This window comes from Phyllosticta citriasiana, assembly GCF_038021145.1.
Source record: "Phyllosticta citriasiana strain CBS 120426 chromosome Unknown IWZ02scaffold_6, whole genome shotgun sequence".
In the NCBI taxonomy this organism is placed as follows: Eukaryota; Fungi; Ascomycota; class Dothideomycetes; order Botryosphaeriales; family Phyllostictaceae; genus Phyllosticta; species Phyllosticta citriasiana.
This window is the reverse complement of record NW_027117283.1, coordinates 1,361,253-1,388,193: the sequence shown is the minus strand read 5'-3', so window position 1 is coordinate 1,388,193 and position 26,941 is coordinate 1,361,253. Positions and strand designations below refer to the sequence as shown.

The window sequence follows — 26,941 nt, the reverse complement described above, 5'->3', positions numbered from 1 at the left end:
CATTTCACTTGGCGTCCACATTTGACCTTTGTTGCGAGAGTCTTTAGTGCAATTGTCCAAATGCCAGTTTGATTCAAGTGCGGCGTCTTTTCAGCGCTCGCGTTGAAATCTAGTTTTGTCTTGCACGCTTTCCACAATCCGTATGTCCTCTTCAACGAGGCGAAATCGATCGAAAGTTATAAAAGCTCAGAAAAATCTTTGCCCCCCGGGCTCTCGAACTATAACAATATACACGTGGTTTGCCCGTCGCGTTTTCTAAGGCGCACCTCAGTGATCCACCTCTTACCTATCGACCTCGCCGAACACCAAATCCATGGTACCGATAATGGCAACGGCATCAGCAAGCAAGTAACCTCTTGAAACTTGATCGAAACAGCTTAAGTGGGCAAAGCCTGGTGTCCTGACCTTGCATCGATATGGTCTCTCGCTGCCGTCGCTGACAAGGAAGACACCCAGCTCGCCCTTAGGACTCTCAATTGCGCTGTAAGTCTCTCCTGGCGGGACAGAGTAGCCCTTGCTGTAGAGCAAAAAGTGGTGAATGAGAGCCTCCATGTTTTCCTTCATGGCAGCCCTGGGTGGTGGGGCAATCTTGTAGTCCTCGACCTTGACCGGACCAGCGGGCATTTTGTTGAGACATTGGTGGATGATGCGGAGCGATTGGCGGAACTCCTCCATGCGGCAGAGATAACGATCGTAGCAGTCGCCGTTTTGGCCAACGGGCACGTCAAATTCGACTTGATCGTAAGCATCATAGGGCTGGCTCTTGCGCAGGTCCCAAGGAACACCCGACCCGCGAAGCATGACACCAGTGAAGCTGTAGTTGAGAGCATCAGCAGCGTTGACGACTCCAACTCCTTGTGTTCTTCCGGTCCAAATGCGGTTGTCCGTCAGAAGTTCTTCAGTCTCGTCGATGCGGTCGCCGAACTGGGTAGCCCATTGGTAGATGTCGTCAAGGAGGCCAAGGGGCAGGTCCTGGCTGACACCACCGGGGCGGACGTAGGCAGCGTGAAGACGGGCGCCAGAAACGCGCTCGTAAAATTCCTGAAAAGCATCAATCTCACGTAAATCAAAGCATTGGCGCACCGGAAGAGGCCGGAGCTTACCATGAGCTTTTCACGCTCCTCGAAGCCCCACAGAAAAGGCGTTAGCGCGCCAACGTCCATGGCGTGCGACAAGACCGACATCAGGTGGTTCAAGATGCGAGTAATCTCTCCAAATAGTGTCCGAATCCATTTTGCGCGCTCGGGAATCTCAATGTTGAGCAGCTTCTCGACAGCAAGGGAGTAACATTGTTCATTCGCCATCATGGAAACATAGTCCAGACGATCAAAGTAGGGCAGCGCTTGCAGATATGTCCGGTACTCGATAAGCTTCTCGGTGCCTCTGTGAAGCAGGCCAACGTGTGGATCCGCCCGGACAATCTGTTCACCATTGAGCTCGAGAATCAAACGCAACACACCGTGCGCGGCCGGGTGCTGAGGTCCAAAGTTGACAGTGTAGTGGCGCACTTTGCGCTTGCCCGCCTCGCCGACGTCGATTTCACTCTCCATTGGTTTGAAGTCGGCATCTGCGCTAACCAGACGCGTTCCGGGCGGTCCACCTTCGAGACCCTCGGTCGCATATTGCGCATAGTGACGGGGAAGGGAGGTCGAGAGGCAGCGGGCCGAACGGAGCTGATGTGGGAGGGCAGTGCGTGGCGTCTGGGAGTGGAGGCACATACGCCTGGCCGTCTGGCCGGCAAAACGAGCAAAGAAAACAGGCATTGTTGCTTCTGCGCAACGCCAGGCCCTATGCAACAGGAGAGTTGGTTGAAGATGGAAAGGTAGAGTGGAGAGGTGATGATAGAAGTGTAACTTAGTAAAGCGAATGATGAGGTTGACGATTGGATTGCCCGAGAGCGGTGAAACCTGGGGCGGCAGAATCGCGGCTTTCGCCCGCGCGCCATCAACTCGGAACTTTTTTCGACACAACCGCTGCACCACGACATTTGCATTTTCGCCAGCAACCATGGGCCAATCCTGGGAGCCGACTAAGGAGGAGCTCGAGAAGCGCAGGGTCGGTTCGCTCCACATTGCTGCTGAGGCTTCTTCTAACCAGAGCAAAGATTGTCGGCGTCCACACTGAGCACGTATCAAACATTACCTCGACCGACTTCCCGGGCCACTACCCCGGCGAGGACCACAAGTGGGACCTCGAGAAGTTTAAAAACGTATGCGCAGCACCTTCGAGCTCTTCAGTACTCGGCTGACCCGGTACAGAGCTTCAATGTCGAATTCCACAAGCACGAGCAGTATAACACTCAGTTTTCCCTCGTCGGCATCGACACCGCCGTCGCAAATGCCTTCCGTCGCATCATGATTTCCGAAATCCCTACCATAGCCATCGAGGATGTGTACGTCATGAGGAACACCTCCATCATCCAGGACGAGGTGTTGGCCCATCGTATGGGTCTTATCCCGCTCAAGGGCAACCCTGAAGCAATCAAGCAAATGAAGTGGTACAAGAAGAAGACTCCCGGAACAGACGAGGAAGACGACCAGAGAACGGACTACAACACTGTTGTCCTAGAGCTAGATGTTGCTTGCGAATGGCATCCAGATGGGAAAAACATGGCGCGAAAGGGAGAGACGGATCCTAAAAAGATCTTTATCAACTCGAGTGGTGCGCAAAATCTTCAGCCCATCGTAGCCACTATTGCTGACTTTACTCCAGTCTATGCCCACCAGATCAAGTTCCTTCCTCACGGCAAACAGGTGCAGCTTTTCGCCGATGAAAACGCCATCCAGCCAGCTTATCCAGACATCTTGATCGCAAAATTGCGCCCCAATCAGTCCATCAGCCTCTCGATGCACTGCGTCAAGGGAATCGGTGCCGACCACACCAAGTTCTCTCCCGTCGCAACCGCTACCTACCGTTTGCTGCCGCACATCGAAATCACCAAGCCCATCATCGGCGCTGATGCGCACAAGTTTGCGCGATGCTTCCCTCCTGGTGTTATCGAAGAAGTTCCCATTAACAGGGAAGAGGCCAAGCAGGCAGGTAGCGGATATGAGGGTCATGAGGGCGAGATCAAGGCGGTTGTGAAGAATCCATTCAAGGACACCGTTACCAGGGAATGCTTGCGACACGACGAATTCAAGGACAAAGTCAGGCTGGGACGTGTGCGGGACCACTTCATCTTCAGCGTCGAAAGCACCGGCCAGTTCGATTCAGACGACATCTTCATCCAGAGCGTCAAGGCCCTCAAGACCAAGTGCCAAATCATGAAGAAGAGCATGGAGAACCTGATGAGGTAGCTTGGAAAGTTTCCAATCTCGTCATGTTCCATTGAGCCTTGCATAGCTACGGTGTTTCGGAGTTGGAAAGGAGTTTATTGTGTGGATTCTAGGCCAGGTTAGGTGGATTCTGATTGGTTCAAAAAAGCTGATATCCGCGGTCAGACAGAGCATGGAGGTCATGCTTGGGGTCAGGGGCAAATCTTTGTGTCACTCGAGGCCGTAAGGCTTGCCTCATTCGATAGCAGACAAAAGTTCTCGAGGCATCCACTATACTGAACCCGTATCTCAAAGTTTGTAAAGTCTATACAAAAGGACGATGGAGCTGGGACTTGCAACCAACGAAGCCAGCTCCAAATGGTCATGGAATGAATCGCAAGAATGGTAAATGCTCGCCATTGACATTGCTAGAAGCCACACATGAAACCTTGCCCGCCACCACTACCAGGCCCAACACCATACGCCCAATTAAGCCCAACCATGATGCCCGATGTTCCCAGTGCAGTCAGTCAATTAGCCATGTTGCGGCCAGCCGCCCCTCCTAGACCCATTGGTATTCCCAGCCGTAAAATTGTACAGCGAAAAAGAAAGAAAAAAGAAAAAAAAAAAAAAAAGGAGGAAAGTCATAGGAAAACGTCCCGGTAAGGCAAGGCCGGTAGGTTTTCGAAGAAAAGGTGAAAGCGGGACCGACGTGCAAGCTCGAGTACGACGAAGAGACGAGCTAAATTCAAAGCGAAACCACCACTGTAGTCAGACAAAGTGGTGGCTACGCATCCAAAGTTAGATGGTGAACCATTAAAGGTCACCGAGGGCCCTGGCACGCAGCTCCTCATACTTGGTTCCGTCCCACCTCTGGCGCTGCCAGCTCCTCTCCCTGCCCCTGAGGATGCGAGCCGCGCGATCCTCGTCAGTCATGTTGCGGCTGACCGGCTCAGGCACGGCGACAGGATGGGAGGAGCCGTGGGCAGCGGGGTTCGAGGTAGTAGCCAGATGCTTGCGCGCAAGCTGCACCGAGTCGACGTGGCCCAGCAGCATGCTGTGGAAGGCGGCCAGCTCGGCGTTGTAGCGCTGCACGCGGGCGCCGTATTGCTCGGAGCGCTGGGTCGGCGGCGAGTCGTCTGCTTTGACCAGGCGGGCGCGCAGGGCGCTGTCGATGAAGCCGGGGTGCTCGTGCTCGGGGGTCATGGGGATGGTGGCTGTTGTGACGGTGCTGTTGTACGTGGGACGTGGACCGACCGGGGGCGTCGTGGCCGGTTGCGTGCGCTGGTGCGTCGGCGTCTTCAGGATGGGTGCAAGAGGCGTCTTGTCGAAGGGTGGTGTCATGGGCGGCGGCTCGATGGATTGTGGACGCGACTTGAAAGCAGTAGGTGAGCCGGGGAGCTTCTCTTGGTCCAGCTGCTGAGAGGAGCGGTTCTTGCGGATGCGGAGAGGTGACGGCTTCTTCACGCTCGGATGAGCTGCATAGTCGCTGTCGGAGAAGGCGTCGACGTGACTCTTGAGGCCACTGATCCAGGAGAATACTGAGAGCACAGAGTCGCGGCGAGAGTCGCGTGGAGTAGGCGAGCGCTCGCCAAACTTGTTTTCATCCTGACTCTCCTTCATCGCCGAAACACTTGAACGTTTCGACTGTCCAGCAGCGAGACTGGCGCTCGAGAAATGCACCTTGGTTGTCTTCGCGGGTTCATGATCTGGTTCAGTCGATGAAGGTGCAGGTAGAGTCGTTAAGGCTTTTTGGTAAAGCTCTCCGGCTTGCTCGAGCATTGGGTCCTTTGCCCTCGACCGAATGTGCATGCTCCGGGCAAGTGTATCATAGGAGACTGCAGCGTAGAAAAAGAGGTAAGATCTGACGAGAGGATGGGCCTAGTATCAATGTAAGTAGACGTTCAATGCGGTCAAGCTTTAGAGGGAGGAACAAACATCGCGACACTTTTCTTCCAAAAGCTTTGTGCAGTGCGCAGCACACTGCCTGTAGCGGCGCTCGAAGTAAAGGTGCTTGACGGAATTCAGCGACTTGCGCAGATCTTGCTCGTTCCTATTGCCTGTCGCATTGGGGAGCTTGAACTTCGGAGCGCCCAAAGGACTGCAAGCGCTGAACGAAAAGCTCTCCATGGCTGCCACAGCAGCAGCTGAGAGGTTTGGCGAACGGTCGACAGAGGCGACTGGGGTAGACATGTCTCTGTCCATCTTGAGGCGCGTCTGTGTTGATGCTCCGTTGCTAGGAGCAATTGTCAAGGTAGACATGGTGTTCCAGTTGAAGCACTGAGCGCAGTGCGGAACCGTCCTTTGGGGGACCAACGACTATCCACGAAATTTTTCTAGGGCCAAGGCAAGAAGGCGGCTTCGCATGAAATACTAGCTTAACAGAAGGGTGCAATTGCCAGCTGGTTCAGCTCAATAATGGGCGCTACGCGGCTGTCTCGGGTCCCGAAACTACAGTGTTGTCACTAGTGGCTGTTCTTACACTTTTGGAGTTGGACCCCAAGGCAGCCTTGTTTTGTTGCAGGTGATTCCGTGTGAAGACAATCCTGAGGGCACCAATTGACGGTTGAAAACGCCCTTGGATGTTATGGTAGCTAATTAGACATTGATTTACACTGAAGTCTTGGGGAACGGTTTGGTAATGGCACAAATGTCAGCATAGAGCTCGAAAGAAGGGTATCCCTACTCGATTAGACAGATGAAGCATGTGCTTACGCCGCAGCAGCATGGAAGCTCCGAATTTTTCTAGCCAATGGACTTGGCTCCGGAAGTCTGGACGGCGGACTGCAAACAAGCTTCTCCATGATTCGCTTTGGCCCGAAAAAACATGCATGCAAAAAGACTATGTGGAAATAATGGAGCCCAGGCGAACCATGCCAATGCGGATGGGACGGACAGAAGACCTTCGACGCTTTAGTCGTGGTCGACCGAAGCGCATTCTGGGTGTTGTTCCGTTTTGGACGCTCAAATCATTACGTGGCATGGGCGAGTAGTCCTTGTGCCGTTTCAGCATCTCTCTCGCAAGAGAATGTCTTCCCGTACACCTGGTCACGATGACGTTGCGTCGGGACGCGGCCTTCCGTTCTTTCCAGTAGGCCAGGCCATGCTATCGGCTGCCGACAAGGCTAGCTAAAATAAAACTTGAGTTCAAGACAGGCTGGGAGACAATCGCTTGGCTCTCTGTGTCCTTGAATGATTGAGAATAGAACAGCCCAGATGTTTCAAAGAGAGTCTTACGTCACAAGCCATTCCTTCTGCGTGTGTGGAATGCTCGATTGATTTATTACGGCTCCAATTCTCCCCTGCGATGCTCGGCAACGACACTGCAGGATTCTCTTGCCGCGAGTCAACGAACAACGATGAAAGCGAGGCTTCTCGGGAATGCCAGAACCGATTGTCTGGTCCGTGGATCTTGGTCGATTTGTCCAGACTGGTGCATCGGTTGTGACTCGCGTTCGCAGCAACACAGTAAGAACCTGGCATTATCGAGTACGACGGCCGCGGGAATCATGAGCTCGGACAGGCAAATACTTTACCAACGTAGGATATCAGAAGCGCTGGTTGTATTCTACGTACACATAAAGTGCCTTGATCAAGCTCCAGCACATGCAGCATGGAAATTATGAAATGCCAACCGTCTATTCCTCAGAAGCAGCGGCACCAGTAATAATTTCAACCAGCTCACCAGTAATGACGGCCTGGCGAGTGCGGTTGAAGAGAATCTGGAACTTGTTGATCATGTCACCGGCGTTCTTGGAGGCGTTCTAAATATTACAATGTCAGCTCAAGCGCAATCTGGTGGTTTCAAATTATACTCACGTCCATGGCGTTGCGGCGAGCGGACTGCTCACAGGCGTGGCCCTCGGCCAGAGCCTAAAAAGCGTTAGCCTCAACTGTCCAATCCAGGATCAGCTGTCAACTTTACCCAGAATAACGAGTTGGCCAAGGCATATTCACGGAGGTTGCCAACAACCTCCTCATCAAGCTCAAAGGCAGAGATGTTGTCTGCGGAAGATCAGTGATAGCCCTTCCCTAAACGGAACTCGGCTACTAACTCGACTGCAAGATGGCTTCCTCAGAGAAGGCATCAATGATGGTGGGCTCGTAGCTCTGAGCATTGACAAACTTGTTGTAAAGGATCTGGACCGAGTCGTATTTGCCGGGCAAAAGAGTGATCTGGTCCGCAATGGCCTGGGCGTCCGCAAAGGTAGGAACGTCCTTTCCGACACCGGCGAAGCTGAGCTGGATGTTCTTGGCACTTCCTCTGCTAAGTTGCGCCTTGCACTTCTCGCCGAGGATGACAAGCTCGGTGTTGGGCTTCTCGGTGAGCAGCCTGCGGGTGAACCTGGAGAGACCAGAGTGGATACCACCGCAGAGACCCTTGTCAGAGCTGCAGATAATCATGAGGGTCTTCTTGTCCTCCGACTCGGTCGGCTTGGTTTCGGCCTTCTCAAAGACTTCGTTCGAGGTGTTTCCGTAGACGCGCGAGGACTCCATGGCCTTGGTGGCACGGGTGAGCTTGGTCGAGGCGACGATTTTCATGGTCTTGGTGATCTTTTCGATGTTGCGAATCGACTTGAGACGGCCCTCGATTTCACGGAGAGTGGCGTAGCCGGCGCTGGGGGCGGCATTGAAAGACGCAGGCCTGTCAATTGCATCGTACCATTAGCATGCGGATGGTCATTGATGTAGAGAGACGCGCAGAGCAGAGCAGAGCAGAGCAGAGCTGGGCGGCGGGAGGGGTGTAGAGGATCGGACGGCATACTGGACGGCGGCGGCGGCGGCGCGCAGGGCCGGACGGGCAGCCCTCGAGAGCATCATGGCGGCGGCCGTAGAGGTTGCGGAGGGGAGATGGATTGAGACAAAAGCGTGCAAGGTTGAGGTGCTCCGGCTAAGACGACGGCGGAGAGGCTGTGAGCTCGTCCTCTTTCCAAGCGTGAGTTTCCTAGCGTCAACCGAAAGTCACGTGCTCGGCGCCGGCCAACCCTTTGTACCTGTAAGTACCTCTCTTCTCTTCTCCCTCTCTTTTCTCCCCCAATCCTCCTCGCTCACGTCCACTCTTGCCCTCTGACACTCGCCATCATCCACAGCCTGTCGACATTTTTCTTGGTGCGCGTAGGCCTCCGCAGCCGCCTGCCCACCAGCCTTCCTCATCCGACATCATCAACCTCGCGCATCTTTGCTCGACTCGGCGCCACCCATCGCGCCGTTGCAGCTGAGCGAAGAGTTCGATTCGAGCTCCCACCCGCCCCCAACGTCCAGCGACGACGACATCCTCGCAACATGTCTGCCTCCGACAGCGATACGCCGCTCGTCAAGGGCAAGACCAATGGAGGTACGTCCCGTCTCACTACGCTCGGCTGAGGCGCACCCTTACCTCGCTGTCTACCGTCCCGAGACAGGCGCGTGCCTCGACTTCAATTCTACACTCTTGCGCAATCCATACCATCACTGCAATTCAACTGACACTACGACAGCCGTCTCTGCCGACACCATCCCCAAAAGCATCGACCGAGACATGGACAAGCAAGCACCCGTCTCCAATGGCCAACTTGAGCCCGGCCTCTCGATCCGCAATGGACCTGTCGAGCAAATGGACGTTGACGGCTCAGCCACGAACGGAGCGATGAACGGAAAACGCAAATCACGCGCTAGCATCAACGGCGCTTGCTATAGGGCCTCGAGCTCTTCAGACGATGACGACGATAAGCCTCTGGTGCGTCCTCTCACCTTAGATTGAATTTCGTCCGCTGACTCTCCCTTCAGAGCAAGCGGCGCAAGACTACCATTCCCAAGGACGCCTCCGCTGGCGCGTCGGATTCGGAGAACAGTGACGCGCCTTTGGCACGTAACGTCAAGAAGCCGCCGAAGGTGAAGCCCGAGGATGTCGGGGAGTCTGACTCTGACCAGCCGCTCGGAAAGAAGCTCGTTTCTGAAAAAAAGAAAATCGAGAAACAAGCAGAGAAGGAGGCCAAGGCCATCCGGGCCCAAGAGCGCAAAACTAGTATCAGCAAAAGAAAGACGAAGAAGGTCGAGAGCGAGAGTGACGATGATGTGCCTCTTGCGAAGAAGAAGAAGCCCGCCGCGAAGAAGGCTTCCAACGGTGTCAAAAAGGAAGTGTCGGATGATGATGTTCCTCTGCGGCAAAAGGCCCCGCCGGCCAAAAAGGGTGCTTCAGCTAAGTCTCAAGCACCGGCCAAGAAGGCTACCAAGGGCAAGGCTGTCAAGAAGGAAGAAACTGAGCAGGATGAAGAGGCGGAAGCTGAGGAGGACGAGTACAGGTGGTGGGAAGCACCGAATCAAGGCGACGGAAGTGTCAAATGGACGACACTTGAGCACAACGGCGTCGTCTTTCCTCCTGAGTATGAACCGCTTCCCAGCCACATCAAGATGAAATACAACGGCGTTCCGGTCTCTCTCCACAAAGATGCTGAAGAGGTGGCCACGTTCTTCGGCTCGATGCTCAACTCGACACATAACGTGGAGAACCCCACCTTTCAAAAGAACTTTTTCCACGACTTCAAGGAAGTTCTCGACAAGACCGGCCACGCCAAAAGTCCCAAGGGTGAAAAGATCAAGATTGAAAAATTTGAAAAGTGCGACTTCCACGACATCTTCGCCTACTATGACGCCCAACGCGAGGTCAAGAAGGCGTTGCCCGCGGCTGAGAAGAAGGCTCTCAAGGCTGCCAAGGACGAAGCTGAAGCGCCTTACATGTTCTGCATGTGGGATGGCCGCAAGCAGAAGGTAGGAAACTTCCGCGTCGAACCTCCTGGCCTGTTCCGCGGGCGTGGCGACCACCCCAAGACAGGCAAGGTCAAGAAGAGGGTTCTGCCCGAGCAAATCACCATCAACATTGGCAAGGAAGCCCGAGTCCCGCCGCCGCCTGCTGGTCACAAGTGGAAAGAAGTCAAGCACGACCAGACAGGAACGTGGCTCGCCATGTGGCAGGAAAACATAAACCTGGCCTACAAGTACGTCATGTTGGCCGCCAACTCTGACATCAAAGGTCAGAGCGACTACAAGAAATTTGAAAAGGCCAGGGAGTTGAAGAAGTACATCGATAAGATCCGCAAAGACTACACGCGCGACCTCAAGTCCGAAGTCATGGCTGATAGACAGCGCGCCACTGCTGTCTACCTCATCGACAAGTTTGCCCTGCGTGCTGGCAACGAAAAGGGCGAGGACGAAGCTGACACGGTCGGATGCTGCTCTCTTAAGTTCGAGAACGTGACGCTCAAGCCGCCGAACAAGGTTGTTTTCGACTTCCTTGGAAAGGACAGCATCAGGTTCTATGACGAAGTCGAGGTTGACGCTCAGGTGTTCAAGAACCTCAAGATTTTCAAGAAAGCACCGAAGAAGGATGGCGACGAGATCTTTGACAGATTGACAACTTCTGGCCTCAACAAGTACCTGAGCACGTACATGCCCGGTCTGACGGCCAAGGTCTTCCGTACATACAACGCGTCGTACACAATGTCGAACCTGCTCAAGGAGATGAAGTCGACTGGAACGATTGCGGAGAAGGTCAAGGACTACAATGAGGCCAACCGCAAGGTGGCAATTCTTTGCAACCACAAGCGAACCGTTGCGGCCAGCCATGCGGCGTCGATTGAGAAGATGCAAGAGAAGATTAATGGTCTTCGGTACCAGCAGTGGCGGATCAAGCAGATGATGATTGACCTTGATCCCAAGATCAAAAAGAAGAAGGGTGCCGAGTACTTTGCGCTGCCCGAGGACTTGACACGGGAGTGGGTCGAGGCGCACCAGAAGGCTCTGGTTGAGGAGCAGCGGGAGAAGATTCGGAAGAAGTTTGAAAAGGATAACGAAAAGAGGATTGCCGACGGAGAGAAGGAGATGAAGGCTAAGGAGCTTGAGGAGCGTCTCGAAGTGGCCGGCGAGATGGAGAAAAAGTTCAAAAAAGAAAACAAGACAGGCAAGGTTGAAGCCGAAGGCAAAGGAGCGACGGTTGAGAAGCTCGAGGGCCAGGTTGAGAAGCTCCAGACGCGCATTGAGACGATGAAGGTCCAGATGGAAGACAAGGACAACAACAAGGAAGTCGCGCTGGGCACCTCCAAGATCGTAAGTTTTTGGCGGGCAGCAAAAGGGCATGACTGCTAATGGACGGCAGAACTACATTGACCCTCGCCTGACGGTCGTCTTCACAAAGAAGTTCAACGTGCCTATTGAGCGCTTCTTCTCCAAGACGCTGCGCGAGAAGTTCGACTGGGCCATCAAGTCGGTCGACGAAAACTGGGAGTTTTGATTCGGACACATTAGACAAAGACACTTGCTTTGACGGAGTTTGTGGAGTTGATAAGAACCAGCATAGCGGTGAGGCCGACGGGCGGAACGCGTGCCTCGTCGGAAAATACCAGGAGCGACAGACAAAAGCGAGCAGTGTTGGGGAGTGGGAGATGCATTGGGAAAAGGTTGATTTTCGATGCATAGCGAGCAGTGGCACAGAGCTTCAGGGGGCGTTTGCTCGTGAGAGGCCAGTTGCTGTGTATCTGGAGGAAGTTTGGTTTGGCGACTCGGCTGGCGGAAGGATGCGCGCCCAGTGCTCCCCACACTGGGGCAGCCGAGCACTTCATACATTCATCTTTATCTGCTGGCGCGGGACGATCGTAAGAGATCTCTGCGTGGCGAGGCTGCTCGGTGGAATAGTCAATGGAAATGATTGATAGACAGTACATACGTACAGAGTCGAGAGAAAGGCATATCATTAATGCCAGCCAAAATTCACATGCAATATGTACTGTACAGCACCGCATGTCCGTCGGCCTTGCAGGATGCATGATGAATAGGTGGATAATACAAAATGGCAGGGGTCCTTGAAGGATCCACGTGCTCCCGCCGTCGAGTACCTTGGCATGCGGCACAGCAAGCAAGAAGAGAAAGGGAGACAAAAAATAGGTACATTGCTTGGGCAGATGCATGGAGAGTGCACTGTGACCAGTCGACTGGTTATGTGCGTCTGGAACCTCCTGGTTCGCAACACACGCGTACAGATTGTAGATGACGATGATGATTATTGTCGACGGGGGCAGGGGCCGCGTGCTGCGCTCTCCCATTCTGCGCAAACGACGGGCGAAGAAGCTCAGACGTGATTTTTTGCAATAGCCACATGAGACGGCGTGATGCTTCGCCCTTGAACAACACAAGAATGAGGCGGCGGTGAAGGCGAAAGGTATCGTGCTTTGGGTTGTCGTGTAGAATCGTCGACAGAACCAGGACGCGCATAAGGAAGCGCGTTGTGGACTGACCAAGTGTGCGCCTGCACTGGACGTGAGCGACGGGGAAATTTGGTGATCTGCTGTCTGTCCTCAGCGTCAATTAAAGCAATACGCGACCCCCTCCGCTGCCTTCGTCTCGTACCTGAATCATCCCTCCCCTTAGCTGCAACCCGCCTCATCCTAGCGACCCCGACACTACACCACCGCCGACTGACACTCGCCAATTGTTCCGCTGTTTTAACCTCTCCAAACCCTTTTACTGCCCTCTAGATCTCTCCCTTTTCCATCCTTCTCGACGACTCCCTCGTCTTCGTCGACAGCTTTTCCTGACCTTTGCCCTTCCGCCTCGCCAGCGCCCTCGCCGCCGCCGCTTCATCTCCTGCGACTGCTCCGTTTCCATCTCTGCCGCAGACTCGAGGCTCTCCTCCACCAGACACTTTCCACCATGGCCGAGCCCACGGATAAGCCTTCGGTGCTGATTATCGGTGGCCTTGGTACGTCGCCATCTCCACGCACCTGCCCCTCCTCCACCACCACAACCACCACCAAGGCCACATGCTAATCCACCCTCGGTCCTGCAGGCTACATTGGCCGCTTTCTGGCCAAGCACGTCCACGACAATGACCTTGCCTCCGAGGTGCGCATCGTCGACAAGCACCTGCCCGAGCTCGCATGGCTGGCGCCAGAATTCTCCGAGGCCTGCTCCAAGCAAAAGTTCATGCAGGCGGATGCGTCCCGGGAACGTAAGTGACACGAGATAATCAAGCGCAAGACGCACCAACGCTAACGCACGCGGCCTGGCCCACGCAGAATCCCTCGGCCGCATCTTTGATCGCGAAAACGGACAGCCGTGGGACTACGTCTTCAACTGCGGCGGCGAGACGCGCTATTCGCAGGAGGATGAGGTTTACAAGGTCCGCTCGTATGCGCTCTCTATGGCTGTGGGTCGCGAGGCGGCCAAGCGCAATGTCAAGTGCTTTGTGGAGCTGAGCACAGGCATGGTCTACAAACCGGAAGGCACGCCGAGGAAAGAGACGGACAAGCTGAAGCCGTGGTTGAAGGTGGCGAAGTGGAAGTTGCAAGCTGAGGAGGATCTCTCCAAGGTCGAGGGTCTCAACCTCGTCATAATACGGCTGCCACACGTCTACGGGCCCTACACGAGCAAGTTCTTGGCCACGGCTCTCTGCATGGCACGGGTGTACCAATCGTTGGAGAAGGAGATGAAGTGGCTGTGGAAGGACGAGCTGCGGTCTAACACTGTGCACGTCGAGGACGTCAGCAGAGCGCTGTGGACTGCCGCCAACTGGTACGCGCAAAACAAGAAAATGCAACCGGTTGTCTTCAACGTCGTCGACCACACCGACACCTGTAAGTTTCATGCTGCGCCACAGCCCCAGCCCCAGCCTCCCATTTTCCATGTTCTGAGACGCGTTTCGGAAGATGGAATTTGGCAATTTGTCTCGCACTTGCCGCTGACACTAGTGGCACAGCGCAAGGAATCCTGGCCAATTTAATACACGAAACTTTCAACATCCCAACCGGTTTCCACGGCACTCTCATCTCGGCATTTGCGCGGCTGAACCTGGAACACGTTGTTGACGATGTCAACGACGAGACGCTGGATCCCTGGGCGGACCTGCAAGAAAAGGCGGGCATCTCCAAGTCGAGCCCGTTGAGCCCGTTCATGGAGAAGGAGCTGCTTAAGGACACAGACCTGAGCCTGGATGGCAGCTTTTTCGAGAAGGAGACTGGATTTGAGTGAGTGCCACTTTCTGCTCCGATGGTTTTCGGGCATCATTTGCTAACAATCGCTTTTGTAGGTACAAACACCCCGAATTGACCAAGGAAGAGTTGGAGAAGGTGATAAAATCGTACAAGCGGATGAACTGGTGGCCGTAAACGTTATACCCGATTTGATCAAATGTTGTTTGCTCTGCTTGCGCCCTAACATGTCCTTTCTCGACGCATGAACCTAGCACTTATTAGTCTTCTCGCTCTTTTCCTTTTTTCACCCTGTAACACTTTATGTACAAGATGCTTCGTTCTGGTACTTTTTTTTTTTTTTTTTTTCTTTTTGTACCCTCAGTCATGCGCCTGTCTTCTCCCGATGAGGAGTAGACGACTGTTGTTGTCATCATCACCGAGCTCGGGTCATTCAAATCATGTTGGTACGGCCGTCACATCATTTTGTCTTTTTACGTCTTGTCATTCTTCCATGTCGTGGATTTGGAGTCAGTCAGCACCTCTCGGTGCCATCCAGGAGCCCAATTCCGGGGTCATGCAGGTCCTTGGGGTGTGTCTGGGAGCGTCGGTTCAGAATTAGCAGCCTGGAAAGGCGGAGGAACTGGAGGCATGATGCGAGAGATGAGGGGGAAAGAGAATAATCAACGGGCGAGGAGTGTGGGTACAGTACATGGGATAGAGGGGTTGAGTGATTCTTCTTGTATTTGATCGTTGTGGATACTCTGTGGATTCAGCCATCCGATGTGCTTGTGTCGTCGCCAATTCTAACCTGCCTGTTTCTTTCTTCTATCTTGGCCTGTGACTTGCCTACGTAGCCAGCCAGGCGGCCACGCGAGCAGGAGAGCGAACGGACGGGATTTGCGTACATCGGCTTTTGACAGGATTTGTAGGTAGGTGAACAGGTAAGAGGTAGACGTGTCCCAGGAGGGCAAGACGCTCAGGGTGACTGCCGTGAGTATATGGACCTGGAAGCAGAAGAGGCGGGCGCAAGGCGAGGTGCAAGCGGTCTGGCCGCAGTCAGACTCGCAGGGAAGACAAGAGCAAGCCGTTCTCCCATCAATCGAATCTGCCATCTTCGTCTGGTAGCTACCGTCGACTTTGAGCAGGCCAAAGTTTTAAAACAAAAAGAGGGAAAAACGAAAAAAGAAGAAAGAAACCCCCCACCCCCCCCCTCCCCGAATCGACGCTGCTGCTTGTTCACTTCACTAACGACACATTCAATGGCCTGAATAGGCAGGCAATAAAGGTTCTTTGCTCATGTCGCCCTTTTATCTAATCATGCAACATCACAATCAGCGGAGGAAGGATGCATCTTCGCTTTCTAATTCTTGGCCTCTTTTCTCCCTCTCGCGTCGTTTCTCTTTTCTTTACGTACTCGCAGCCACCCACCCACCCACGACCAGTCAGCGCGCCGCTTCCTCTCGTCTCAACTGGGCTCTACTATGGCATGCAGCCTTGCTTGCCTACCTGCCTGCCTGCCTGCCCGCTGTGCCGCAGCCACCAAGACCACGCACGAAGAGCGAGCCAAACGGCAATGGTGGATATAGCGGCGGCGGCGGCGGCGGCGGCGGCGGGCGCAGACTCACACGGTACATGTAGTCTGCAAGCGTTCTAGCTGCGTGATGGGCGCTAGGATGCTTCTCGGTTTCGGGCTCGGGATTCGGTAAACGATGTGGATGTGGTGTGAGGAACGACGACGACGTCCGTGGCTGGACGGGGAGGGGAGGTGTATTTTTAGGGGAGGAGTGGGGAGGAGGAGGGGGGAGTTATGTGAGCGGTGAGAGATGGAATCGGGTTAGGAGCGGAGTCGTTGGGGGGGGGGGGGGGGGGGGGGGGATGGAAATGTGAGAGAGATTTGTGGATTGGTGGGGAGTTTGGACGCTGGTCGAATGGAGCAGATGGCGATGGACGGTGGTAGGGATGGCAATGGTGGTCGTGTTGGTGCAGGTGGTGGTGGTGGCCAAAAAAAAAAAAGAAAAGAAAAAAAAAAGAGAGAGACGGCAGCCAGGCTCGGGGCAAGCCGAGGTAGCCGAGGCGACTTTTTTGTGCCCATGTACAGCAGCAAGCTGGTAGCAGCCATCCGTCTCGCAGCTAGCTGGGTGCCTAGGTAGTTTTCCATAGTTGGGTACAGTCCGCGGGCGGCGGACGAGGGGAGGGGGGAACAGGTCCTGGACTGCGGGCGGTGCGGTGCGTGCGTCTGCTTTGGATGAAACGGGGGGAAGGCAGGGGGAGGCGAAGGCCGAAAGTCCAAAATAAAACGGCTTGGCTTGGCATATTCTGTTTGACTCAACACTTGACGATGATGCTGTAGGTAGGGTACATATAGGTAGGTGGGTGGTTGCCTGAAGAGGACGAGCATGACGGCATGGGATCAGCGGCGGCACATGACGACTGGAGGGCGCGATGATGAGGGATGGGCGAGATGGGCAGCGTGAATGTACGGAGCAGTTGAGCAGTGGACCGACCCCTTTGCCCCACGGATACGCATGTGGAGAGAAGGAGGAAGAGGGAAAAGGGGGGGAAAGAGAGAGAGAGAGAGAGAGAGAGAGAGAGAGAGAGAGCGAGCGAGCGAGCGAGAGCGGCGACCCTGCAGGCGATCTGCACGTCATGGGCTCCCGTAGCTGCTCTTGGCATGAGCTAGCTGCATCCTATTTACTTGGGTGGTGGTGGTGGTGGTCCAAAGTATCGTCTGGCTGTGAGGAGGCCCTGATCTCGTTGGACCGGGAGATCTACAGCCTGGCTCCTGGCCCAAAGAGGACAACAAAGAACAAGAACAAGAAGAAGATGATGAAGAAGAAGAAGAAGAAGACGCGTCGTATTAATTATTGTGAGAGGCGCTTTGCTTCGCCGAGGGCAGGGCAGGGCAAGGCAAGGCAAGGCGAGTGTGGCAGTGCCATGCGTCGTACTCGTCCAGAGCGAATGGACGAAGGATGGGATACGTAACGGAGCCCGGCGGCCGTGGTTGGTTGGTTGGGTTGCGGGAGTTGCGATGCAGTGCGATGCGGCTGGAAGTGCGGAGATGCGACCAGGGCCCCAGCAACCGGGTCAAATCAGTGCAGAGGCTGTGTAGGAGCAGCAAGACTGGCATAAGGTACAACATGTATGTCCATTCTTGACGGCGTTGAATGATGTAATTCGTCGCGGGAGCCAAGCGCGGGAGGATTGACGGTCAGGTCAGCTTGAGTAGGTAGAAGAGAAGCGACGGGAAGAGGAGGTCGGGCGCCAGCCACCAGCCAACGCAGCAGGATACCTGCTGTACTGTTCTGTACCTACCGTAGGCATAGGCACCCTACCCACCACCACCCAGAGCTAAACGCACAGTTTGAGCCCAGGCCTCCAGCTGCATACGGAAAACACAGGTCATCATCATCCTTTTGACAAAAGGCCCTGGGCGCAAGTCCGCTTCAGCTCCTGTCCAGCTCCAGTCCAGCTCCTCCAGTCCAGCTCCTCCAGTCCAGCTCCAGCTCTTCCTGTCCGAATCCTCTCCCGTGTGCGACGCCCGCGCCCTCACAAGGTGCTCCCTGGACTACGCCCGCGCTTCGCTTCGCCTCACACCCGAACAGCCATAGCCCGCCTGCTTCCGCCGCCATACCCATCTCCCCGTCCCAATCCTCCATTCCACACCAAACCTCACCCACCCCCCAACCTGCTCTCCTCTCTTTTTTCTTCTCCTTCTCCTTCTCCTTCTTCTTCTTCTTCTTCTTCTTCTTCCTCCTCTTCTCTTCCCTCCTCATCCGCTTCTCCTGTCTCTCTTCAGCTCGTCTCCCCCCGTCGCTCGTTTTCTTTTTCGCTGCCGCCCGCTTCTTCTCCAGGCAGCCTTTCCTGGCAAGCCGCAAGAATGCCTCGTCCACGCGGTACCCTCCTCCTCGCTGCCACCTGCGTCTCACCACGCTAATCCCTTGCTTTGCCAGTCCTGTCATTCATGTCGCAATGGGGTGGCTCCCCCAGGTCCAAAACCCCCGCCGCCGACGCTCCTTCCTCTCCAAAGAACTTGTCGACCCCCGACAAGTCGTCGCCCATTACGCCTCCCTCGGCCTCGTCCCACAACCTCGACAACTTCCAGTCGTCGTCGCCCACGGCCGCCCAGCGCTCTCGCTCCGACTCGCGCCCTTCGTCGCGCCCCGTCTCCATGGTCCAGTCCCACCAGCCTCCCGTCATGGACGTCCAGCAGGACACCCTGCCAGAGCTGCAGCGCATCTTCACATACCTCAACTCTCACTCCAACAAACTCTATCAGGAGGGCTATTTTCTCAAGTTGCATGACTTGGATGGACGTGAGTACAAGTTCAGTCCGAATCGGGAAGGTGATCTGACTGCTCCAGGCGGTCGGCCCAGTCCGGATCGGAATTGGACCGAGGTGTTTGCCCAGCTCGTAGGTACGGTGCTCTCAGTTTGGGACGCTCAGAAGCTCGACGAGGCGGGGACGGATGGTGAGGTTGTGCCCAGCTTCATCAATTTGGCTGATGCCTCGATCAAAATGGTATGCCCCCGAGCCGGCTGTTGTTGTTGTTGTCGTCGTCGTTGCTAACAGTCCAGATTGAATCCCTGCCCATGAGTGGCCAGGGCGGTCAGAACTTGACCAACGTCTTGAGCGTGTCCACGGCCGGAAACAATCGCTACTTGTTTCACTTCAATTCGCTCAATTCACTGACTCAGTGGACCGCTGGCATCAGGCTCGCCATGTTTGAGCATGCTTCCCTGCAGGAGGCCTACACGGGCTCTCTGATTGCCGCCAAAGGCAAGTTTTTGAACAACATCCGCGCCATTATGGAAAAGACCAGGTTCAGGCAAGAAGACTGGGCAAGAGTGCGTTTTGGGGCCGGAACTCCATGGCGGCGGTGTTGGTGTGTCATAACACCACCAGACGAGAAAGACGTCCAGAAGGCCAACAAGTCCGCAAAAAAATCCGTCTACGACCGTTCCCAGCCTGTTCTCAAGGGCGACGTCAAGTTTTACGACACGAGAAAGGTAACCAAGAAGACGCGGCCCATTGCCACTCTCAAGGATGCCTACTCCGCGTACGCCATATACCCGCAATCAAAACCCCTCATAGATCAGTCCACCTTGGTCAAGCTCGAGGGCCGCATCACGATACACTCCAAGCCCGAGTCCACCACTGAAGGCTTCGTCTTTGTCATGCCCGAAGTGCACCCAGCCGTGTCTGGATTTGAAATGATGCTCCGTTTTCTGTTCCCCGTGTTTGACGTTTTTGCCATTTATGGCAGGCCCTCACGCCTCATTGCCGATCCGCTCGACACTCGCTCCTTGATGTTTGCAATGCCCACGTCGCGACGCTACGGCTACTTGGACATTTTGGACGTGGCCAGCCTGCTCCACACTCAAGGCAGCGGGAATTGGACGGAGCGCGAATGGAGAAAACAGTTGAAGGACCTCACGGTTAAACGCATGACGACTGGCCCTCCTGACCGCCTTAGGCAGCGCAGTCATACTGCCAGCCGCGTGAGTCTGCCGCCTTCACGGACTCAGTCGATCAAATTCAACGATCAGCAATCGGCGCGCTCTTCTCCTGGCTCTCGCAATTCTTCTCCTCCGCGGCCTGGTGACATTGGCTTCCCGGCTCCAAGACGTGCCGATACTGCTTCGCCAAGCGCCATGTTGGGCCACAATCGATCAGTGTCGGAAGCTGGGCCAATGCGTCGGCAGGCCAACGGCGACGACTCACCACCTCGTCCGCCAGCTCATCGCCACCTTCTCAATGGCCTGAATCAAGACGGTGACGGCTACTCGACTCCCTCTGATGAGCAACTTCAAAACTCGTCTGGCAGTTCGCCAATCAATTTGCCTCAGCTCGGGGCTACTGGCACGTCTGGGCCGCCCCCAACCGCTGTGCAGCCCCCGCAATTCACTCATGCGCCTGGTCATCGTCCTCGTAATCGCCCGCAAGACTCCCAAGACCTGCGGCGTGCCCAGTCTTACATTGACGAGGCGACACTGCAAGAGATGCAGCAAGCTCACTCCCACCCACTTCCGGCCGAGGCCGCGACCATGGGGGCTGCAGCAGCCCTGGCCCAGCGCGATGGAATTGGCAGGCCAGGTGGCGAAGGTGACCGCGCCCAAGCCATGCATTCTTACCGCAGATCGGTCGATGAGAGCCGCCAGCAATGGGCTGAGCAGCCGCAAGAGCGCCTGCCGACCATTCCTGCGTCGCCGTATGTTCCACAAGGCACACCTCAGACGGCAACGAGTGGCACGTTTTCGCCGACTGGACCGCCCGTGCCCGAGCACAGAGAGCTCCCCAGCTACTTTCCCCCCGATGCCATAGCTGCGCAAGCTGACCATGGGCACATTGCCGAGGACCCTCCTGCCCCAGGGGCTGTTGCTCGCAAGCCACTTCCAGGTCGGTCACCCCTCCCTCGGGCGGACGACCCCGCCGCCCCTCGTCCTCCCTCACGCTCAAGTGTTGGCAGTTTCCAAAACGACCTAATCAACCCCGACCTGATTCTTGGCCATCTGGATGCTCAGGAGGAATTTGAGCGCGAGCAGGAGCAGATTGAGGCCGAGGAGGCCGCGCTTGACAACGAGTCGACGGGCACGCCCGACTATGCGAGTATCAAAAGTGTGAGCACGGAGAAGTCGGTCCGAGTCACCGAGCGCGTCGAACGGCCTCGGACTGGCAGGCTCAAAATGGTGGGCAACGTTCCGAAGCCCGATGCGCAAGAAGCAATTACGGCTGGCGACGCTCAGTACACTGGCGAGCCTAAGACGGAGGAGCAACTCAATCTCCCCAAGATTGACTTTGGACCTACATACGATCTGACCAAGACTGACGCAAAGGCCGTCCATGCCAATGGCCAAGCTGAGGATGCGGTCGTAGGCGAGGAGAGATCCGCGTCGAGGGATCGCATGAGCCTTGGGTTTGACGCGCTCTCAATTCGACCTGGAAGCTCTGGCAACCCAATGGAGAATGGGCACATGGGAAGGGCTAGTCCTGGCGTCGAGTCTCACCGCCGGGCCCACTCGAGATCCCCGCAAGATATGAACGGCAATCGACGGAGCCTGTGGCAGCCACAGCCGGCCGGACCTATTCGCACTCCGAGCCCGAGCAACCGCATGAGCTTCACTCCAGAGGAATGGGTCAATCACCGCGCTTCCCTTGCCGCCGCGCCGCAGCCAGTGTCTGGTCCTGCTGGGGCGGCCCATGGACGACACAAGTCAGCCAACAACCTTACTCCACCAATCAGTCGCAACGCGTCCGGCGACTGGTCGCAGATTCTCCCGCACTACCAGCGCACACCGTCAGGCGAGAGAGATCCTCGTCGGGATTCTTTTGCGACGCGCCGCGATTCCCGCACCGCGTCCATGTTCCTGAGCGCCGCCGAAGCCGACAGGATCCCGCGGCCCAACTCTCGCAATGCGGCCTCGATGCTTCTCAGTGCCGGAGGAGCTGGTCTCATCAATGCCGATGCCTCGCAGCTCACGGCGCGCGAGCAGGAGCACGTGGCTCGATTGACTGGCACGCCTCTCATCAGCATGACCAAAAACTCGGCAGCGAAGAAGGAGCCCGAGTCGTTTGGTCTCGTCAGCGCCATCGCCGCCCGCCAAAAAGAAAAGGAAAATATCAAGCAGGGCTCGCGCTCCGCCCTCGTCCACCAAGCCATTCAAGCTCGCCAGCTGCACGCGCACGCGCAGGCCGAGGCCGAGAACCGCCGCAAAATGGACGAGGTGCAACGCCGGGCTGAGATGCAAATGCAAAAGGAGCAAGCGGTGCTTTTCCAACAGCAGATGCAAATGCAGCAGCAAATGCACCAAGCGGCAAACCGCAACTCGATCATGAGTCTGGGCAACATGTCGCAAATGTCTATGCCCATGCAGCCGCAGGGGATGCAGAGCATGCCGAACCTGTCGATTATGGGGACGCCGCAGCCCCAACAACACTCGTCCACGAACGGCTACTCGCCGGGCACTCCGTTTGGCATGGGTCAGCCGCAAAACGGTGGTGGCGGCTACTTTGCGCCACAGCCCATGGCGCCGCCGCCGACAGGGCCCTACATGAATGGCTTGGGCAGCATGACGAGCCTGAACAGCGGTGGCCCCGTCAGCCAGCATGGCGGCATGGGCGGCGGTGGCTTTACGCCACTACCGTATGGCGCCAGCTGGGACCGCGACCAGGCGCAGCGGATGGGGAGACGCTAGAGAGTAGTGGTAATTTTTCGAGAGAGGATGACCTTGTGGCGTGCGTGGCGTTCAGTGGCGTGTGACAGACACAGGTTGTGGGACTGTTGACAGACAAGTTGTTTTTTCCTCCTTTTTGAGCGTACGGCGGGTATAGCAGCGACAGCATTTTTCCTTTTTTTTTTTTTTTTTTTTTTTTGTGCGTCTACTCCTTTGCCTTCTATCTGCGCGCCCTTTAATTTTTCTCTTTCTCTTTCTTTTCCCTTTTAATTTCATATGGATATCTTTCATCAAGTCAATCAAAGTGGGAATCGGTCGGGTTTGGGTCAGGTTTGGGTAGGATAGGCTAAGTTTTAGGCTGGGTGGGCGGCAATCGTCACTGCTTTCACAACTCCTTTTCCGCTTCCTTTTTGTTACTTGTTGTAGCCTTCCAAGTTCTCCTCAGATTGAGCTGGTTGTCATGGCGGTTGTGATGGTATTACAGTGGGGAAGATGAAGGAGGCAGGAGGTGGGCATGAGAGAAAAGAAGGTCGTCTTCCCCTTCCCTGTTTCTACATGTTTCGCTCTTACACTTCATTGTGGTTTGTCGTTGTGGTGGATTAGTGAGAGTTGAAAGGTACAGGTAGGACTAGGTTGGGCCACTGGATTATACATTGTGGAAGAATGACACACTTGGATAAATCAGAGTATAGGCAGCCGCATACCGCATGTATAAAATGTGTACCTTACCTACCAACCCATGAATCCTTGCATAATTGACCTTTTGCATCTCTCTCTCTCTCTCTCTCTCTTCTCCACAAATTTTCTCTCTCACCAATTTTTCTTCCATCACCACACCACATACTCCCCACATCACAAACACCTTCATCTTCACCTACCTCAATGTCCTCTCCCACCTTTTCCTTCCTTCTTCCTCCACCCACTGCGTCGAAAAGAAAGAGTCAGTAAACGGGTGCGCGCGTGTACGTGCACGTGTACTGCAAACGCAATACCCACACTCGAGATCAAACACCATCCTCACCATCCTCACCATCCTCACCATCCTCACACGCACGCACGCACGCACGCCCCATGCTGCATGCTGCAAGTAACAGACGCTCGGCAAAGACGGAAGGACGGCAAGACGGCAAGACGGCAAGACGGACGGGACGAACCCTAATCCCCAAAGGTACCGCAACCCAACCGACCCGACCCGACCGTACCCTACTACCTTACACTACCCAAGCCGAATAGGGGGGGAAGGGGGAACTGTTGTTGCTGCTGCTGCTGCTGCTGCTGCTGCTGCTGCTGCTGCTGCTGCTGCCCAAAGTATTGCATGAATTGTTAGACCAATGTAGGGGAGTAAGGTAGGTAGGTAGGTAGGTAGGTAGGTAGGTAGGTAGGTACGTGTGATGTAGGTGTGACATGGTGGGTGGCCTGGTCTGGCATGGTGTGGTGTGGCGTGGCGTGGCGGGGCGGCAGCGGCCCGGGCAGACGTGAGCGTGGTTGATTGTTTCTATTTTTTGACATTGGGCGGGCGGTTGCATGGTTGGTTGCGTTGGTTGCGTGGTCGTTAGTTGTTTTGGACTGGGAGGGAGGGGGGAAGTGCTTTTTTGGGATGGAATGGTGGGTAGCGGGCGACAGATGGATGGACAGATGGGGATGCAGCGGGTGGTGGTGTTGAGTAGCAGCTCTGTGAGCGCCCATGTGGTAGTGCCAACGGCTATGACCGCTCCTGCTGGGGCGCGAACGTTGGTACTTTTGACACATCCTGTGGGTGTTGTGTGGGTAGGGGAAAAGGAGGGACGGAGCAAGTAGTCACGCACCCGGGTATGCAAGTAGAGCGAGCGAGGGATAGAGGGTGGGTCGAGTGGTCTACCCGGGTACCATTCAGTACTCGTCCGTGTCTCTAGTCACTGTCTGCTGTCTTGTGACTTCCGCGGATAACGAAAACGTGTTGCTTGTTATTTTCAACGCTGCCATTTGCTCCGCTACAGTCCGCATATGTAAGCTTGCTTCACCCTACCGACTGCCCATGTCACTCAGCATCTGCCTCTGCGTCTCACGATCGCGACTGGCCTGGCTGAGCGGAGGCAGGCTCCTCAAGTCGCCGACAATATCCTTGGCCTTGCCAAAGTAGACCTCCTGCAGCAGGTTGCGCATCTTGAGCTCGTTGTCCTCGACCATCTTGCCCACGTTGACAATGTGCGACGTGTCGTCGTCGACGGGGTGGTCCTGCTCGACCTGGCGCACCAGGTTGCCCGACAGGTCCATGCTGCCCAAAGCCTCTTCAGCGGTGCCCAGCGACAGGATGACGGTCGACGTGAGCTTGTAGTGCGACGTGCGTGCGCGATCAAAGGCCTCGAACACGTGGATGCTGTCCCAGCTGCCGTTGGACTTGTTGCTGGGGGTGACGGCTAGGAGGCCTTGTCAGCTAGCTGCGGCCGGAAACTAACCACGGGAGGCGGTGGGGAGGCTGGCAGAAGGGCGCGGGTTTGGTGCTTAATCTCTGTGCTTGTTTCAACGACGTACCTTTCTTCAGCAGCACGCAGCCTGCGAATCCGTCGTCTTGGTCCCACAGGTACACGCTGGATATGCCGCCTTCGAAGTACCTGCATTGCCATCAACTTCCGCCCTGACATGGTCCGGCACTTAGAAGGCACCCACAATTCCCTGTACACGTCAAAAGCCTCGTTGGCTTTGACCTCCATTCTGCGCACGCGCTCGCTGGGCAAGATCCCCTCGCCATCCTCAATTGGCGGGTCGAACTCGTTGCTGTACGGGCTGCGGTAGCTGTCGCCATCGCGGTTGTAGTCGCAGCACAGGTAGTCGCGCTTCTCCTTGGGGCATCGTCGCACGGCCAGCGGCACGTCCACTGACTCGAGCAGGTCCTCGGTCAGGTCCGGCTTGATGCTGCAGATGCGTTCCACGTGGGCCGAAGTGTCTTTGGGGTTGAGGCGGCGCAGGAGGTCCCTGTTGGCCGCGGGCGCAGGGCGCGTCAGTGAGGGCTGGAGCTGGAGCTGGTGGGTTGCTGGGGGGGGGAGAGGGGCGGGGCGGGCGAGGTGACTGACAGGGCACTGTCGAGGGGGTCTGCGGAGGTCATGGTGAGGTTGGTAGCGGGCTGGTTGAGGTGGTGATAGGTCTAGTGGTGTCGCAGTCTGGAGAGTTGACAGCAACCAACATGTACATGGGGGTTGCCCGCCGCCGATCTGCTGCCGCATTGGGAGCTAGCGGGCCCGTAGCTTCGCTTCGCTTGGCCCGCTTCTCCGCAACGCGAAACCCAAACATCAACTCATGACAGTCACAGTCCCCTCGCAACAAGGACATCCAACTGCCTGCTAGCGTTTCAACTCCTGCGCTGCGCCCAAATTGCTATTTTCCGCCTGCTACTGACCATTACCTCCGCAACGGAATGCACGCTACCGCTGGTGCAACGCAAAGTCAATTAGAATACACAAAATAGAATAAAACCTTCACAGACGGGTATGCCCAACCATCGCCAGGAATTGCCAAGGATAGACAACACCCCCCCAACCTTGTTATTTCCGAAACCAACCTCTCCGCCGGGAACCTCAACCCTTTTTTTGGCGCACGCCGGCGTCCCCTTCAAAGACCCCTTAGAGTGCCAAGAGACCCATGAAGAGGCCGCCAAGTCCGGCCAGAGACGCACTGTAGGCGTAGTTGCTGTTCGCCGCGCCAGTCGACGACGACTTGGCTCCCGAAGACGTGTCTGCGGAAAACAATGTCAGTGTATGTTTTGCCAATTGATCCCTGACTCGGGATAAACGTACTGGTTGCACTAGCAGATGCGCCAGTCTCCCTGGCACCCTCGGTGCCGGTTGCTGTGGCCGAAGCAGACGCGGCCGTGTTTGCTCCAGTGGCAGTGGCAGCAACGCCGTTGGGGGCGCTGCCAATGGGGAAGTACGAGCTGATACAGGCCTGCTGGCAGTCGGCATACTCCTGGGCAGCCTTGGGGGATCCGTCTCCCTGGTTGCATTTGGCCGCGCACTCGGTCGTCTGGTTTGCTTGAGCGCTGTTGGGATGCGCGACGCCCACGCACTTGGCCTGACAGTCGACGTCGCCAACGTCACAGGCGGCAATGCAAGAGGCGGTAGGCGAGAGCGAGGTCGAGGTCAAGGTCGAGGAGAGCTCGGTGCTGTTGGGCTTGAGCTCGGGGGCGGGCTCGTCGGCGGCGAGAGCCAATTGAGCACAGGCGACGAGGCCGCTGAAGGCGAGAGTAGAGAAGCGCATGTTGGAGACTGAGGTTGTTGGTAGCGGGGTAGCGGAGCGAGTGTTTTGTTTTGAGCGAGAGAAATGGGATGGGATGGAGAGCGAGTGAATGGGGAAGCTTATAACCAAGTTGATCCGGCTAAGGGGTCCAGCGGAGGCAGGAGAGCAGAGGCAGGGGGCTCTAGACTACATACACTACACGACACTAGAAATAAACAAGTCTGGAGGCGACAAGAACCCTGTCTCGGGTGCTCGGTTCCTTTTGGCAGGTCGCAGGCAGGGCAGGCAGCATGCATGGGCTCTGCTCGTGTTGGCGCCAATCTGTGGGACGGACACGATGGGATGCCGGTGGCTGCAAGCGGGAGG

General features: G+C 55.9%; 13 protein-coding genes across 13 annotated transcripts; 5 read left to right on the top strand and 8 right to left on the bottom strand.

Annotated features, from left to right (window-relative positions):
* Positions 1-47: 47 nt before the first annotated feature.
* On the bottom strand, positions 48-1,858 carry IWZ02DRAFT_419366 (nife hydrogenase-like protein). The gene is made up of 2 exons (XM_066765818.1): positions 1,104-1,858; positions 48-1,041 (listed from the first exon to the last, which is right to left on the bottom strand). The coding sequence occupies exons 1-2, from the start codon at positions 1,761-1,763 to the stop codon at positions 283-285; spliced, it is 1,419 nt and encodes a 472-aa protein (XP_066623188.1). The 5' UTR covers positions 1,764-1,858; the 3' UTR covers positions 48-282.
* A 118-nt stretch (positions 1,859-1,976) lies between these two features.
* IWZ02DRAFT_259706 (putative DNA-directed RNA polymerase I and III subunit Rpc40) lies at positions 1,977-3,496 on the top strand. Its single transcript, XM_066763320.1, has 4 exons — positions 1,977-2,055; positions 2,105-2,209; positions 2,259-2,661; positions 2,713-3,496. Exons 1-4 carry the CDS (start codon positions 2,008-2,010, stop codon positions 3,294-3,296), a joined length of 1,140 nt encoding a protein of 379 aa, XP_066623187.1. The 5' UTR covers positions 1,977-2,007; the 3' UTR covers positions 3,297-3,496.
* Positions 3,497-4,063: 567 nt separating this feature from the next.
* IWZ02DRAFT_518733 (uncharacterized protein) lies at positions 4,064-5,516 on the bottom strand (the record flags this gene model as incomplete). The annotated part of the gene is made up of 2 exons (XM_066770724.1): positions 4,064-5,135; positions 5,193-5,516. 2 exons carry the CDS (start codon positions 5,514-5,516, stop codon positions 4,071-4,073), a joined length of 1,389 nt encoding a protein of 462 aa, XP_066623186.1. The 3' UTR covers positions 4,064-4,070.
* A 1,376-nt stretch (positions 5,517-6,892) lies between these two features.
* IWZ02DRAFT_377646 (ATPase, F1 complex, gamma subunit domain-containing protein) lies at positions 6,893-8,072 on the bottom strand (the record flags this gene model as incomplete). Its single annotated transcript, XM_066764957.1, has 5 exons — positions 6,893-7,018; positions 7,074-7,127; positions 7,180-7,259; positions 7,310-7,899; positions 8,020-8,072. 5 exons carry the CDS (start codon positions 8,070-8,072, stop codon positions 6,893-6,895), a joined length of 903 nt encoding a protein of 300 aa, XP_066623185.1.
* A 218-nt stretch (positions 8,073-8,290) lies between these two features.
* IWZ02DRAFT_451036 (DNA topoisomerase 1) lies at positions 8,291-12,006 on the top strand. Its single transcript, XM_066767504.1, has 4 exons — positions 8,291-8,589; positions 8,732-8,970; positions 9,021-11,336; positions 11,386-12,006. The coding sequence occupies exons 1-4, from the start codon at positions 8,538-8,540 to the stop codon at positions 11,518-11,520; spliced, it is 2,742 nt and encodes a 913-aa protein (XP_066623184.1). The 5' UTR covers positions 8,291-8,537; the 3' UTR covers positions 11,521-12,006.
* Positions 11,449-12,946, bottom strand: IWZ02DRAFT_259631 (uncharacterized protein). The gene is made up of 2 exons (XM_066763317.1): positions 12,633-12,946; positions 11,449-12,574 (listed from the first exon to the last, which is right to left on the bottom strand). Exons 1-2 carry the CDS (start codon positions 12,639-12,641, stop codon positions 11,531-11,533), a joined length of 1,053 nt encoding a protein of 350 aa, XP_066623183.1. The 5' UTR covers positions 12,642-12,946; the 3' UTR covers positions 11,449-11,530.
* On the top strand, positions 12,584-14,521 carry IWZ02DRAFT_259659 (NAD dependent epimerase/dehydratase family protein). The gene is made up of 5 exons (XM_066763319.1): positions 12,584-12,984; positions 13,072-13,233; positions 13,301-13,858; positions 13,981-14,248; positions 14,311-14,521. Exons 1-5 carry the CDS (start codon positions 12,936-12,938, stop codon positions 14,387-14,389), a joined length of 1,116 nt encoding a protein of 371 aa, XP_066623182.1. The 5' UTR covers positions 12,584-12,935; the 3' UTR covers positions 14,390-14,521.
* IWZ02DRAFT_259637 (uncharacterized protein) lies at positions 14,281-14,905 on the top strand. The gene has a single exon (XM_066763318.1). It carries the CDS (start codon positions 14,457-14,459, stop codon positions 14,811-14,813), a length of 357 nt encoding a protein of 118 aa, XP_066623181.1. The 5' UTR covers positions 14,281-14,456; the 3' UTR covers positions 14,814-14,905.
* A 1,160-nt stretch (positions 14,906-16,065) lies between these two features.
* Positions 16,066-17,107, bottom strand: IWZ02DRAFT_451029 (uncharacterized protein; the record flags this gene model as incomplete). The annotated part of the gene is made up of 1 exon (XM_066767503.1): positions 16,066-17,107. A coding segment is annotated over exon 1 (323 nt), but the record flags the coding sequence as incomplete, so codon positions are not given.
* IWZ02DRAFT_451028 (uncharacterized protein) lies at positions 16,995-17,695 on the bottom strand. The gene has a single exon (XM_066767502.1). It carries the CDS (start codon positions 17,331-17,333, stop codon positions 17,052-17,054), a length of 282 nt encoding a protein of 93 aa, XP_066623179.1. The 5' UTR covers positions 17,334-17,695; the 3' UTR covers positions 16,995-17,051.
* Positions 17,696-17,897: 202 nt separating this feature from the next.
* On the top strand, positions 17,898-22,468 carry IWZ02DRAFT_451025 (uncharacterized protein). The gene is made up of 3 exons (XM_066767501.1): positions 17,898-18,087; positions 18,145-18,713; positions 18,770-22,468. The coding sequence occupies exons 1-3, from the start codon at positions 18,072-18,074 to the stop codon at positions 22,385-22,387; spliced, it is 4,203 nt and encodes a 1,400-aa protein (XP_066623178.1). The 5' UTR covers positions 17,898-18,071; the 3' UTR covers positions 22,388-22,468.
* Positions 22,469-24,241: 1,773 nt separating this feature from the next.
* IWZ02DRAFT_259484 (F-actin-capping protein subunit beta) lies at positions 24,242-25,639 on the bottom strand. Its single transcript, XM_066763316.1, has 4 exons — positions 25,417-25,639; positions 25,013-25,318; positions 24,878-24,957; positions 24,242-24,762 (listed from the first exon to the last, which is right to left on the bottom strand). Exons 1-4 carry the CDS (start codon positions 25,446-25,448, stop codon positions 24,368-24,370), a joined length of 813 nt encoding a protein of 270 aa, XP_066623177.1. The 5' UTR covers positions 25,449-25,639; the 3' UTR covers positions 24,242-24,367.
* IWZ02DRAFT_451016 (uncharacterized protein) lies at positions 25,486-26,933 on the bottom strand. The gene has a single exon (XM_066767500.1). The coding sequence runs from the start codon at positions 26,594-26,596 to the stop codon at positions 25,952-25,954; it is 645 nt and encodes a 214-aa protein (XP_066623176.1). The 5' UTR covers positions 26,597-26,933; the 3' UTR covers positions 25,486-25,951.
* Between the last annotated feature and the right edge of the window lie 8 nt (positions 26,934-26,941).